At 42.9% G+C, this 15,004-nt stretch overlaps 1 protein-coding gene across 1 annotated transcript in view; it reads left to right on the forward strand.

The window, feature by feature from the left end:
• The window catches only part of GALNT15 (polypeptide N-acetylgalactosaminyltransferase 15), a 47,220-nt gene extending 44,363 nt beyond the window's left edge, over positions 1-2,857 (forward strand). The window contains exon 10 of the mRNA NM_001206447.1: positions 2,378-2,857. Coding sequence (NP_001193376.1) covers positions 2,378-2,524 — 147 coding nt within the window. The 3' untranslated portion in view covers positions 2,525-2,857. The remainder of the gene's footprint in view (positions 1-2,377) is intronic.
• Positions 2,858-15,004: the final 12,147 nt, after the last annotated feature.

Genomic DNA, 15,004 nt, shown 5'->3' on the forward strand with positions numbered 1-15,004 from the left:
TACAGAGACTGTGCATCAATAAGAGGAGTGCAAGTATTTAGGAAGAGTGAGCAGGATTGGAAGGTGACAGTATCAACACTAAGTGTCCATACCTAATTTTTCCTTCACTCCAAATCCCTTCTGAAATGAATTGGGGTGTAATTATACAAACAAAGACACACGTCTTTTAAAAATGTCTTTTCTTTTTCAGCTTTTGCTTGAGAATAAGGAAGGATTAAATGACTAAGCAGAACTCCATGCACCGGTATTCCTTTTTTTTTTTTTTTTTTTTGCTTTTTAGGGCAGCATGTGAGGCATATGGAAGTTCCCAGGCTAGGGGTCGAATTGATGCTGCAGCTGCTGGCCTATGCCACAGCCACAGCCACAGCCACAGTTGTGCAGAATCCAAGCCATGCCTGCAACCTACACCACAGTTCATGGCCACACCAGATACTTAACTCACTGAGCAAGGCCAGGGATCAAACTTGCATCTTCATGGATACTAGTTGGGTTCTTAACCCGCTGAGCCACAATGGGGACTCCCATGTATTGGTACTCTTAAAGAGGAAAATCATACAATGTAAAACTTCAGCTGAACTCACAATTAACAATTGAGAACAAAACTCTCGGGGGCTTTGGTGACAAGTGAACCCAGGACCCAGGGCACCCACATATGCTCACAGGAGTCTTAGAAACCAAGTTAAGGCCCTTTAGGAATGATCATAAAGAATCATTCTAAGCAAGTCCTCTGGACAATAGATTTAGAAACAGCATTTTAAAATAATGCGTAAAAAATGAGTGACTAAGATATACCCAGCTTCTTTCAGGCATAAAAAACAAGACTTTAAAAAAGCATTCCCATTCAGCCATAAAAAGGAATGAGGTGCTGTTCATAGCAGCCCTATTCACGATAGCCAAAAGGTGGAAGCAACCCAAAGGTTCAATAATTGATGAATGAATAAACAGAATAAGCTATATACATACCATGGAATATTATTTTGCCTTTAAAAAGGAGGAAATCCTGTCATTTGCTTCAACATGTATAAACCTTGAGGACATGATGCTAAGTGAAGTAAGCTAGTCACAAAAAGACAAATACTATGTGATTCCACTTACATGATGTATTTAAAATAGATTCAGACAAATGAAAAATAGAATGGTGGTTTCCATGTACAACAGGTAGGAGGGGAAGGAAAGTTGTTTCATGGGGATAGAGTTTCAGTTTTGAAAGAAACCGTTCTGGAGCTCTGTTTCACAGCAAGTGAATCTACTTAACAGTACTACACTTCACACTTTAAAATGGTTAAGATGGAAAGTTTTATGTTATATATTTGTACCACTACAAAAAGAAAGAAAGGAAGAAATAAAGAAAGGAAAAAATAAAAAAAGAAAGAAAGAAAGATCAGATTCTTTTGTGCTACAACATGGATGAAAATATTATGCCCAATGAAAGAAGCTAGTCACAGAAGTCCACATATTATATGATTTCATTTATATGAAATATCAAGAAGAGACAAATCCATAAATAAAGAAAGTAAATGAGTGATTTCCAGGGGTTAGAAGGAGGGAGGAATGGGAGGTGACTGCTAATGGATAATGAGTTTCCTTTTACAGTGATGAGATGTTTTGCAATTAGAAAGTGGTGATGGCCACAAATATTTCGTGAATATACTAAAAATCCACTGAGTTGCATACTTTAGAAGAGTGACTATTATGGCATGTGAATTATATATATAAATAAACAAACAGACATTATCAGCATTGTTGGTTAAGGTTACTTTTTTATAAAGAAATTGATTTTTTTCTTGAAAGGGGGTGGCTAGATTCAGTATTAAATTTGGTAGATTTTGAGCAGGAAGCAGCTGTAATTGTCCACAGGCCTTCGGTGTATCCTTAGAGTCTTACTCTCAACTGTAATTTAATCTTGTTAAATTGTGGAGATTAACAAACAGTAGAGATGAAATTAAATCCTTACAAAAGCATAAATGTACAAGTACAGTGATAACAATGCAATCTCTCTCATAAGCTTGATCCATAGTGTTCTGGATATCAGGCCTTTGCACTGTCTTCACACTTTAATTTTCACAGTTAACAATACAGTATAAAGACTGAACATGATCTTTACAATGGCATTTTGCTAGCCAGAACTCTCTAAGAAATGGCATAATTACCCAACCACAATAATAATAGAATTAATGACCCAAAGACTCTGAATGATCTCTAAATTTTAGGGCCTCCTAAGCTATTATATATCAACTAAAATACGGTAGTCCCTTACCAGACCAGTTCATACCACCTCAACTATTCTCTTAATGATTGATTAGCACAAATGGGTGTTTGCTGACTGCAGGGGACTGACCAGTTTTCTTTCTTCTTTATTTTTTCCCTCTCTTTTCAGAATGGAATGATTGTTCACATTCTTTCTGGGAGATGCATGGAAGCTGTGGGTCAGGAGAACAATAAAGACCTGTACTTGCGCGAGTGTGATGGAAAGGCCAGCCAGCTGTGGCACTTTGACAACGTCAGCTCTGTGGATGAACGATGAGTGCCATGTCAGAAGGGAGAGAGAAGTGGGGCCGCTGCAGTTCCACCCCAGTGAACCACAGCAGCCTGTGCCTTTCATGGAGCAGACCATGGTGTCTGTGCAGTGGTGAGAACAGAGACCAAAGCTCCTCAAATGAATATAGAAAGTCTTTCCTTCTGGCCCCTTATTTCATGGACCCCTGGCTGTTGAGGAAAAAAAAAAAAACAAAACAAAACCATGGACCCGTTGTCTCATTGTCTTCATCACTAGGAGATGCCCGATGCATAGTACAGAAGATTCTTGTATTGCTTTTTGTTTTTCCATTGAGCACTAAAAATTGCTTTTTTTCTCTGATGAAGGAAAGAGGCCTGTTGACACCTTCAGGATACACAATTCCAATCCCTCAATTTATTTCAAATGGTCTTACCTTGAATTGTCTGTGTAGCTGACCATGAAAATTAAAGTGTGAAGAGAGTGCAAAGGCCTGATATCCAAAAACCTTTGGATCAGGCTTATGAGTCAGATTACATGTACATTGGTTGAGCCATAGCTCAGAGGAGAGAAGGGAAACAAGCTGCCAAGAGAAAAGTAGGGTGGGAGGGAGAATTGGCCCACTTCTTTAGCTCAGCCTAGCAGCTGAAAAGAGTCAGCAGACCTGGAATAAGAGGTTTTCCTGTTTATGAGAACTTCCTTGGAAATTTCTACCTCCATTCCCCCTGCCCTGGCCGCTCTCTAGCTTAATTAACCACGATCAGGTTTCATGCAATATGCTTCTCTTTAGTCATCGGTGTTGGGTCAGCTTAGACTGAACACTCCCACTACCAGAAGGGTGTACAGTTGAGAAACTCTTTTGATGCCCTGTAACAGGTTTTGCATTGACTGGATCAGAACGAGACACCTTTGCAAAGAGGCAAACCTCACTGTAAGCAAAATGCCAGCGTCTGGGCCAGAACTGTAATGAGAGGGAACTAGAGTTGGGTGTTAATGTCCATGAGAGCTGACAGGGCTGTCTCTGAGTCCCAGATGTCTGGGACCCCCAGATATGCCCACCTCTGAACATTCAGCCATGGCAGATACAGAGCCCACGCTTGTGAAAGCTGGAAGCCTCTCTTAGAGCCCACCTGGTTCGGCCATAAGAGTTGGGGGTTGATTCTGCAATTGAGAAAACATTGTTGGAGTGCCCATTGTGGCTCAGTGGATTAAGAACACAATATAGTGTCTGTGAGGATGGAGGTTTGATCCCTGGCCTCGCTCAGTGGGTTAAAGATCTGGCATCGCTGCAGGTTGCAGCATAGGTCACAGATGTAGCTCAGATCTGGTGTTGCTGTGGCTGTGGTGTAGGCCGGCAGCTGCAGCTCCAATTAGACCCCTGGCCTAGGAACTTCCATATGCCGCGGGTGTGGCTGTAAAAAGGAAAAAAAAAAAAGACATTGTCCATGTCTCTTCCAAATGGAGCTCCCTCTCCACATGGTCAACTTAGAACCCTCTCCTCAAAGAAGTTGCTCTCCTCTGGCTGTCTCAAATAAGAAACACTGCGTAGGAAGTGAGGGTTTCCAAACAGTACACATCATCACTGTGCATCCCTTCTCTACCTGCTGAAGTCAATGGCCAACTGCATTTCTCCTTCCTCAGAACACACTCTGGACCTGGGCTAGGGGCCCTGGCCACACAGGGCTATCTATGCGTAAATTCATTAAAATTAAAGAAAGTTTAGATTCAGCTCCTCAGTCGTAATGGTCACATTTCAAGGACTCAATAGTCACTGTGTTGGCCAGCACAGATAACAGAACATTCCATCATTGTGGACAGGCTGACTGCATAGCACTGATCTAGAGAGATTTACCACCCCATTGAGAGAAGAGATCCAACCACAGTCTTCTTCCTTCAGACTTGTCTATATTAAACACGAACTCCCCTAACATCCTGAGGCTGAGACAGAGCTAAAAATTCTCAGATGGCAACCGTGTAAAGGGTATTAATGGTTGAAAAATAAACATTAAACAAGACCTCTATTTTTCTTTTCTTTTTTGGGGGGTCTTTTTGTCTTTTTAGGGCTGCACCCGAGGCATATGGAGATTCCCAGGCTAGGTGTCCAATCGGAATTGTACCCACTGGCCTGTGCCAGAGCCACAGCAGCAATGGGATTCGAGCCACGTCTGCGACCTACACCACAGCTCAGGGCAATGCCAGATCCTTAACCCACTGAGCGAGGCCAGGAATCGAACCTGTGTCCTCATGGATGCTAGTCAGGTTCGCTAACCACTGAGCCATGGCAGGAACTCCAAGACCTCTATTTTTTAAATGAACTTTGTTATTGGCATTGTTTGTATTTGAAGTTGCTGGAATAAATTAATATAATTAAATAAAAGGCTGAATTCAATTGTATAAGTTGTGTTTGACAGTAATTAACAAAAGGACCCAGATGGCTTATTGCTTAATTGGTTGTACAAAGCGAGAATGTGGTGTTTCTTGCTTCCTTAAGCATCCCCATGATTTATTACTTTATTACAGAAATGGCTGTCAACTCAGTCCCTGGCTGGTACTTAAAGACCCTTAATTTAAGCTAAACAGATGCCTCCATTTAGTTCTAAAAGAAATTCAAGCTTCTCTTCCTCATAGAGTAACAGAGTGTTCAAATTCTCTTCTCTATGGGTTCAGTTCTGATTTTATCCACAGCGATCACTTAAAAAGTAGAGAAAACTGGCAGCTGGAAGATAAAGAGTTTCACTTGTACACCTGTGTTTTATGATTGGCCTTTATCCTTTGGGGTTTAGGACTGAATCTATCATTGCCTCCAATTTCGCCATCATTATCAAGTATCCCACTGATTGGATAGAGAGAGGTATTCAGCCCACAGTCAAGAGCCCAACACTGTCTGTGCTATTTCACAATGAAAGCAGACGTCATCCTTGGAGGGACCCTGGTCTATTTCCTCTTGGGTCTCAATGCCATAGATCCCACTGGTCAACGTAGAATCCCAGCTCCTAGAGATCAGTAAGGCCCCCCCTGGGTCTACAATGATGGTGCATGACTGTGCAAGAAACTGACATCATTAGAGGTCATGCACCCACCCTGAGCTTTCCATTTTCCACTGAGAGGTCATGAAAAAGCGTCACCAGATCTGGACGTTGACATGGATTGCCTTAATGGACCCAACTTCATACATTATGTCCACTGCTTATGCTTATTCTTTAGCTCTGTTAAAAATGCAGCTTGTTTGGACTTTGCCATTTACAGCAATATGACTTGGAGGGCATCATGCTAAGTGAAATAAGTCAGACAAACATAAGTAGTGTATGATGGTGCTTACATGTGAAGTCCAAAAAATACAATGACTACCGGGTGTAAGAGAGGCTCAAGGATGTATTGCACACATGGGGAATAGAGCCAATACTTGGTAACAACTACAAATGGAAAGTAACCTTTAATATTGTATTAAAATTCTAAAAAAATTTAAATGCAACTTGTCTGGCCAAAGCCCAAATCACCTAAGTCCTGCCCAAATTATTCAAACACATTGACCTGGGCATATTCCAAATGATTATATTAAGTGCAATAGCCAAAGAGGTGATGTTTTCAGGATTTGAGAATCCTCTGCTATTTCTTTCCTTTTTTTTTTTTTTTTTTTTGCGTTTTAGGGCCGCACCTGTGGCATATGGAGGTTCCCAGGCTAAGGGTCGAATCAGAGCTACAGCTGCTGGCCTATGCCACAGCCACAGCCACGCAGGATCCCAGCTGCATCTGCAACCTACACCACAGCTCATGGCAATGCCAAATAATTAACCCACTGGGCGAGGCCAGGGATCGAACCTGAAATCTCATGGTTACTAGTTGCATTCATTTCTGTTGTGCCACAATGGGAACTCCCTCCTCTGCTATTTCTAGTAACAGTCCCTCCTGTCTCCAATATCTTTGCAGTTTCAACCTCTTATTCTGTGAAATGTGCTTTTTAAGTATGGAAGTGTGTCCTAAGGCTTTTTTTTTCTTAATATTGTAAGGATCTTTGCTGGTTTAGTTCTTTCCACAGGACTGGAATGTCAATATTTTCTCATCACTAATAAAGTCTCTACATAGCAATGCACTGTGCCATCATGACATAAGCAGCCTGCCTGACTTGGCTCTCAAACAGAGTCACCATGGTCATTTCTCTCTGAGGGTTAGAGTTGGCAAACTCAGCCCAAACAGATCAGATTCATGTTTGAAAATTAAAGTTTCTTCAAGTTCCTGTCATGGCTCAGCGGTTAACAAACCTGACTAGTATCCATGAGGATGTGGGTTTGATCCCTGGCCTCACTCACTGGGTTAAGGATCTGGTGTTGTCATGAGCTATGGTGTAGATTGCAGATGTGACTGGATCCCACGTTGCTGTGGCTGTGGCATAGGCCAGCGGCTGCAGCTCCCATTGGACTCTTACCCTGGGAACCTCCATATGTCGTGAGTGCGGCCCTAAAAAGACCAAAAAAAAAAAAAAAAAAGAGAGAGAGAGAGAGAAAGAAGGAACAAAAATTAAAGTTTTCCAAGAATTCCTAAACTGTACAGCTAACGCACAGTCAACTGATAGTCCAGAACCCACGACAAATGCTGCAAGAAGAGGACACAGCCGGTTCAGCAGCAGTTCAGTCTTACAAAAGCCTCCCAACTTTACAGCAAAACGTGACCAGAGGGTAGGCCATCTTTACTTCATTGAGAGACCCTCAGAAGGCACTGCTGACCCCTCTCCTTTAGAAACAGACCAAGGCTGGCATTACTTAATGTTTTAATTAAATAAGATCTAGGAGAGCCCGAGAATCTGTTTTTAAAGTCCTGACCTGTCCAGATGCACCAGTGGCGACCCTGTTCAGAAGATGGAGTATCTGTTGCATGGGAGATGGGTAACTATTGGATTGTCCATCCAGCTCAATTCTTTAGCTCTGGCCATGTGACCCCAAGGGCACCTCCTGTTCCTTCCTCAGGATTCCTTCATTCCATCCCCTGATTTGTTCTAGGGAGGACACTTGAATAATTGGATCAATCAGCACATTCACCCATAATTTTGTTACTGAGACTAAGAAGTTAGTCTCTCTAGCAGAGACTTAAGAGATAATGTAAGAATTTATGAACACTGAACAAATCAATTAATTGCTCAAATTTTAAGCTATTCTCAGCCTTTTCTCCTGGAAGAACCTATAATATAAAGGCACAGAAATACCATTCACAATGGACGCAGGATGATAGGCTACCAGAGGTGCTGCTGGTAGTAGTGGGTATACGGACCTTGTCTTGAGGAGGAAGCTGAGGCCCGGGAAGGCAAGCAGCCCGATAGAGAGGACCTATGTAGAGGCTTTATAAGGACCCTCAGAAGACGGTCCAGGACCTATGGCCTCTGAAAATAGCCACATCTAACAGCCAAACATGAGACTCAATCCTGCCAAAGTAAGATTGATTCTCTATCAAACAAACAAACAAACGAACAATAGAAACAGAGTATGGCCAAGAGGAGTAGACTTGGGGTTGGGGGGGTGGAGGGAGGGGAGGGAGTGGGAGGGATGGACATTTTGGGAGTTTGGGGGATGTAAACTGAATAGGCAATGGGATCCTACTGTACAACACAGGGAAATGTGTGTGATTGGGTCACTTTGTTGTAAAACAGAACTTGAGGAAACTGTGGGGTTTTTTTTGTTTGTTTTTGTTGTTTTTTTTTTTTTTGTCTTTTTGCTATTTCTTGGGCCGCTCCCGCGGCATATGGAGGTTCCCAGGCTAGGGGTCCAATTGGAGCTGTAGCCACCAGCCTAGACCAGAGTCACAGCAACGCGGGATCCGAGCCGCATCTGCAACCGACACCACAGCTCACGGCAACGCCGGATCCTTAACCCACTGAGCAAGGCCAGGGACCGAACCCGCAACCTCATGGTTCCTCGTCGGATTCGTTAACCACTGCGCCACGACGGGAACTCCTTGATGAAACATTGTAAATGAACTATACTTTAATACTAATAATAAATGGAAAATAAAATAAAACAGAAAAAAAAAGATTGATTCTCTCAATTCTTGAGTCCTGTGGGTAAAGTTAGAACACCATTAACTAAGACAGAGATGACAAATTCACCCTCCAACACCAGAGTCTGTACTGATGACACAGAGTGATCAGGCCCACCCCACCTCCTGCTGGTCTTACAGCTGCAGGAGTTCCTGAAGAATTTTCAAAGGTAAACAGCAGCATTTCTTTGAAAGTTTTTCCCAAAGATAAAGAAGGCCACTTTAGGAGTTCCCATTGTGGCTCAGCTGGTTAAGGACCCAACATAGTGTCCATGAGGATATGGTTCAATCCCTGGCCTAGCTCAGTGGGTTAAGGATCCAGTGTTGCTGTGGTGGCATAAGTTGTAGACGCAGCTCAGACCTGGTGTGGCTGGGAACTTCCATATGCTGCAGGTGCAGCATTAAAAAGAAAAAAAAAAAAAAAAGGCCCTTTATGGAGTTCCCACGTGGCACAGTGGCTTAAGAATCCGACTGCCGTGGCTCGGTCCCTTTATAGTGGCAACATTTGTACAGCTGCAACAGAGACAATGGGGCCAAAAAACCCCATAAAATATTTGCTATCTAGCCCCTTATAGAAGTTTGCTGACCCCTGCTCTAGTTCACAGTCAAATATAATTTTTCTTGGCCACACTGATGGCATGCAGAAATTCTCTGGCCAGGGATCAAACCCATGCCACAGCAGGGGCAACAATGGACCCTTAACCCTGCTGAACCACCAGGGAACTCCTTCAAATATAATTTAAAATACTATATGATCTAAGTGAATTTTTCTAATTAGCACTGTATGGTGGGGAATGGCTAGAATGGGTGTCCACTTTATCTATACCAATGTCACCCTCTTCCTGAGGGCCCAGTCTTACCGGATCCACCTGACCTACAAAGGCTGCTCTCTCCTTGCTCTGTCCCAGACATCAAGCTCAGCTCAGTCCCTTGATTCCCGTCCTCCAACACAGGATGCAGTCAGTATGGAAGGCTTGGCTGAAAGTTTAGGGTGATGGAAGGAAGGCAAAGGACTTTAGATTGAGAACTAGACACCAAAGTCTGAAAACCCCTCTGGCAACCCTTCCTACCCCCTCTAAGAATTTTTTTTTTTTTTTGACCATCTTGCTCTTTGGATCTTCGCCATATTGTTTGGCTCATCTCCTTCCCAATATCCACTTCACATCTAAACCTCTCTCACTTTTTTCTGGAGAGCTCTCCTGCTCTCCACTCCTAACTAACATCCTCTAATACTCGTATGTACCAGTTACTGGAAAATGACACAAACTGGAAAATAACAAGACACAAACAGGAGGGGTCCAGCAAAGTAAAGGCATTCCCAGCATAAGCGCTGGAGGCCAGGCAGAGCTATGCAAGGCCAATGAACCTTACTCTCTGTGCTCCTAAGCCAACACAGGCCCGTCAGACATTTTTTTAATTAAAGTATAATTGATTTACAATGTGGTGTTAATTTCTGCTGTACAGCCAAGCGACTCAATTACATGTATATACATAAATGGATTCTTTTTCAGATTATTTTCCATTATGGTTGCTTATAAGATATTGACTCTCATTGTCTATGCTATAGAGTAGGTCCTTGTTATTTATCTGTCTTATATGTAGTAGTGTGTATATTTTTTCTTTTAATTTTATTGAAGTATAGTTGATTGACAAAGTGGTGTTAATTTCTGCTATAAATTAACTCTGACTCAGTTATACGCACACACACACGTATATTCTTTTTTATATTCTTTTCCATTATGGTTTGTCACAGGATATTAAACATTGTTCCCTGCACTATACAGTAGGACCCTGTTGTTTGTCTTACGTATAATAGGGTGTATATGTTTTTATTTTATTGAAGTATAGTTGATTCATAGTGTTGTGTTAATTTCTGCTGTACAGCAAAGTGATTCAGTTGTACATATATGTACATATATGTATTCTTTTTCATGTTATTTTCCACTATGGTTGATCACAGGATATTGAACATAGTTCTCTGTGCTCTTGCTGTTTACCCATTCTATCATCTATGTTCAGGGCTGCCCAGTCTATCATGCCCCTCGAGTGTCAGGGTTGGCATATCCAAGACTGGCTCCTGATAAAACAAACAGCCCAATGTACCCGCCCCGCACACTCATGGACAGTTCAGAGCTGTCTGACTCCATCTCTATTTTGCATACCATCACTTTACTCTCCACGCTTTTGAAATACCACACAATGATCATTACCCCATAAGTCAGTTTGAAACGAATTGATTTTAAAAATGGGTTTTATAATTCTTTTCACTCAGCTTTGCTTAAAATGTTAATAGGTTTTTTAGTTTCACCCCATATTGGAATTTTTTTGACATATTTACTTCTGAAGGTGGTGTATAGCTATTTCTTGCAATTAATGTCAGCAACTATGGGAAGTTTCTCTAAGTCACAAGAATTCAATATGGTTGCTGCTTTGGAAATAGTTTACCATTTTGAGTTATCTATGACTCATGCATTGCCAGGAAAAATATTAATGGGCAAATATGGGGATTGAGGGCAGGAGAACTAAGAAAAGATGATGTCTCTCCATGATGCTGACCCCATTTGTCATCATCCAGTGAGACTTCACCAAGCACAGGAGACAGGCAGCTCCATAGCACTGGGCACCCAGGTGGAAGCCACAGTTGAGGCCTGTTGAGTTCTACTTTGGAGAGATCTTGCTTTCCTCCATGTTGTTCAGAGGCTTAATATAACAGAAGAATGAGGGGTTCCCATTGTGTCTCAGTGGTTGACAAACTGACTAGTATCCATGAGGATGTGGATTCAGTCCCTGGCCTCAATCAGTGGGTTAAGGATCCGGCATTGCCGTGAGCTGTGGTGTAGGTTGAAGACTCAACTTGGATCCTTAGTTGCTGTGGTTGTGGCATAGGCCAGTAACTATGGCTCCAATTCGACCCCTAGCCTGGAAACCTCCATATGCGAGGGGGTGTGTGGCCCTAGAAAAAAGACAAAAAAACAAACAAGAAAAAACCCAGAAGGATGAGAGGCCCTTCTTTTTACCATCCATTGGAAATGTTATTTTCCTCTCCAGTCAACTCTTCAAGAACAGCCTTGACCACTATCCATGACTTTGCACATGGCTCTAGGTGGTGGGTTGGTTTGCCTGGTGGTAGGGCTACTATTCTCCCTGAGGCTCCAACTCCCGACAATATCTCCTTCCAGATTATTTGAGCGATGGCCCGCCCAGCTGGTCATCTCTCCAGCACCCTTCTCCAACCATCTGCTACATCTTTGCATTGCCTCCCTTCCCAGCTGGCCCTAGCCTAACAGGTGGGATTCGGAAGGAAACATGACACATGTTGTCTTAAGATGACCCTTGTCCTGGAGTTCCCATTGTGGCTCAGTGGTAAGAAACCTGACTGGTACTCATGAGGATGAGGGTTCAATCCCTGACTCTGCTCAGTGGGTTAAGGATCCGGCATTGCTATAAGCTGCGGTGTAGGTCACAGATGTGGTTTGGATCTGGTTGATGTGGCTGTGGCGTAGGATGGCAGCTGCAGCTCTCATTCGACTTCTAGCCCAGGAACTTCCTATGCCTCAGGTACAGCCCTGAAAAGAAAAAAAAATGGCCATTGTCCTACCTTGCTATTCAATATGGCTCATGGAATTCTATCCCAGACTAAGCAGTAGGCTTTCTCTTCCAAGAGCCATGGTCCATACCTCCTTGTTTCCCCTTAGCACCTACCGCTTGGGCTAGATGATTGACTCCATGGATTCTATCATGGAGGAGAAAAAACTAGGAACTAGGGTAGAGATGAATGACATTTCAAGAGCTGGGAGAAAAAAAAATCAAGCAGAAAAAACCTTGGACAAGAAGCAATAAGAGCTCTGTGAACACACTTGGACCTACCATCGGAAACAATAGTGATAACAGCCACCAGTGTAAAGACTGAACCCAGCTCTTTACTCACATTATTTATTCTTCTTTTTCTCCTTCTCCTTCTTCTTTTGGCTATGCCCATGGCATGTAGAAGTTCCTGGGCCAAGGATCAAACTCATGACACAGCAGTGACCTGAGCCATAGCAGTGACAATGCCATATCCTTAACCCACTGCCCCATAAAAGAACTCCTATTTCTTCTTATATTAACAATACACCAGAGAGGTAGGTACCATTATTACTCTCGTTTTATATTATCCCATTCTATAATTGAATAAAGTGAGGCTTACAAAAATAAAGCAATTTTCCCAAGGCCATACAGTAAGAAAGGGAAGCAGCTGGATCTTAAACTCAGGTTTTCCGAGGCTTTCGCTTTTAACCTCTACATTGTATTGCCTCCCAACGTTTGTGACAAGGACCTTACAAATGGGAATGGTGAAAATAAGGGTCATGGTGTTTCAGGATCTGCCCAAATTTTATGCAGCTATTCAATGAGTTCAGAAAAACCAACCTCTAGGGCCTGAAGAAACAAAGATTTCCAGTTGTTTCACATGCCTGACGCAAGTGTAGGTAGTTCCCATTTAGCTCACAGACATTATTCATCAACAGGCTCCTTTTTTTGGTCTTCTTTTAGGGCTATATCCATGGCACATGGAGGTTCCCAGGCTAGGGGTTGACTCAGAGCCACAGCAACACCAGATCTGAGCCATGTCTGTGACCTACACTACAGCTCACGGCAACGACAGATCCTTAACCCACTGAGTGAGGCCAGAGATTGAACATGTGTCCTCGTGGATACTACTCAGATTCCTTTCCACTGAGCCACCATGGGAACTCCCTCAACAGGCTCTTTTTAAACTTCCATCCACCATCCCTGTTGGCTTTTGATTCTGGTATCTCTTTGTGGTTACATTATATCCATCATAACACCAAACATTACATCCAGAATCCCAGTTAGGAAGAGAGGAGGCCGAGGAAGGGAGCTCTCCTCCGGCATCTTTGTTGATAAAGAGAGAGCTTTTCCAGAAGCCCAGCACCCCCCCACCCCCACCCCCAGCAGACTGGTCCCACTGGCCAGAACTGTCACACGGTCATCTTTGGTAGCAAGAGAGGTTGGGAAGTGCTGGGGAAAGGAAAAGGAAAGGAAGGAAAGGGCTGGATCCACTGCCACCCAAAACCTCATTGGGATTCTGCGAGCCTAGAAGATGGGAAGTTGACTGGTACAGGGCCAGTAATTGGATCTGCATCTCAGGGTGACGCCTGTCACAGGCAAGATGGGCCTCTGCTTCTATTCTGTATCATCATGAAATAAAAATTGCAGGACCCTGAGCCCATGACCTATAAATTCTGTGCTCACAACTCCTGGATATTATCCAGTCAGCTCCCGCCCCACCCCCAAGGTAGGGATCTTCCATTCCCCACAAAACCAGCTCAGTTTTCTCAGTTTGAGGGTATGGGGAAGGCACTGCGTACCCACCGTCTGGATCTCGGACTCCACCAATAGGGGTCCTCAGACAAGCAGAGAGGCAAAGGAGTTTTGATCTCTTTATGATAAACCTGAAAAATATTGTAACCCATAAGGCTCTTTCCTTGATGCCTAGCTATTTGCTTTCTAAAAGAAACATAAAAAACAAGGAAGTATAACTTCTGAAAGTGCAAAGGGAACTTCCCCTGGGAATGACAGTGGTTTTCTTCCTTCTTCATGTATCATATAGGAGTTTTGACATAGGAAGTCGTTTGGGGATTTTGCTTCAAATCCTCTGTTTCAGCCTGTTAAGCTCATCAGCTTCCTATAAGTGGGAGAAGTCATTACATGACAGGATCAAGGGGCCTCGGGATTTCCTCAGGGCTTTCTCGTTAGGCTGGTGCTTAAAACAAAAATCCCCCAGCCCTTTGGGCCTAATCCTTACATTCTTTGTCCAACTGGTAACCACAGAAGGTCCAGCATCTGGATGACACCCATGAGGGGTGAACTGGAAAAGTGAAAGCCTTTCTGTGCTCTGACAGATTTCAATAGCTGGGCTTTAGGAGGCCTACAAAGCACAAAGTTAAACTTTCGAATGATATGTTTGTTCTTAGCAACCCAGATTATAATTCTCTTTCCAGAGTGAATGACACTAGTCACTTTCCAAATTAAAAAACTAGGAATATTTCTTGAGCCTCTATTATGTACCAAGGACACTGCTAGGTCCTTGTCCCATGTGTTTTTGGAAGCTTAAGCTTTGATGACCTTGATGAGTCACCCAGGAATCAGAAAATTGCCAAACATCATCTTCAACATGTATTATGTCAGCACAGAGTCGGGAGGAGTTGCATGTGTACTCTCTGGTTTCTGGGAAGGCAGAGCTGCTTCAAAGACAATTCCACGAATATGTAAATGAATATGATTTTTAAGACATTGACCAAGTGGGACACAAAATAGACTTAACATTTGTAAATAATTATTTTGCCAAAATTTCCATGGCAACAAGCCCAGCATCTAGGGGCCCTTCAAATAACTATTTCTGAAGTAATATCTACCTATGTTTGGGTAATTAATTCCCAGGTGTCTCTCCAGCCTTGACTCCCTTCCCTTAACCTCAGGTTCACC

This window comes from Sus scrofa, chromosome 13, assembly GCF_054392235.1.
Source record: "Sus scrofa isolate SSC_HxYL_T2T_F1_AM1 chromosome 13, Sscrofa_HxYL_maternal_Yorkshire_Landrace_v2.0, whole genome shotgun sequence".
Lineage (NCBI taxonomy): Eukaryota > Metazoa > Chordata > Mammalia > Artiodactyla > Suidae > Sus > Sus scrofa.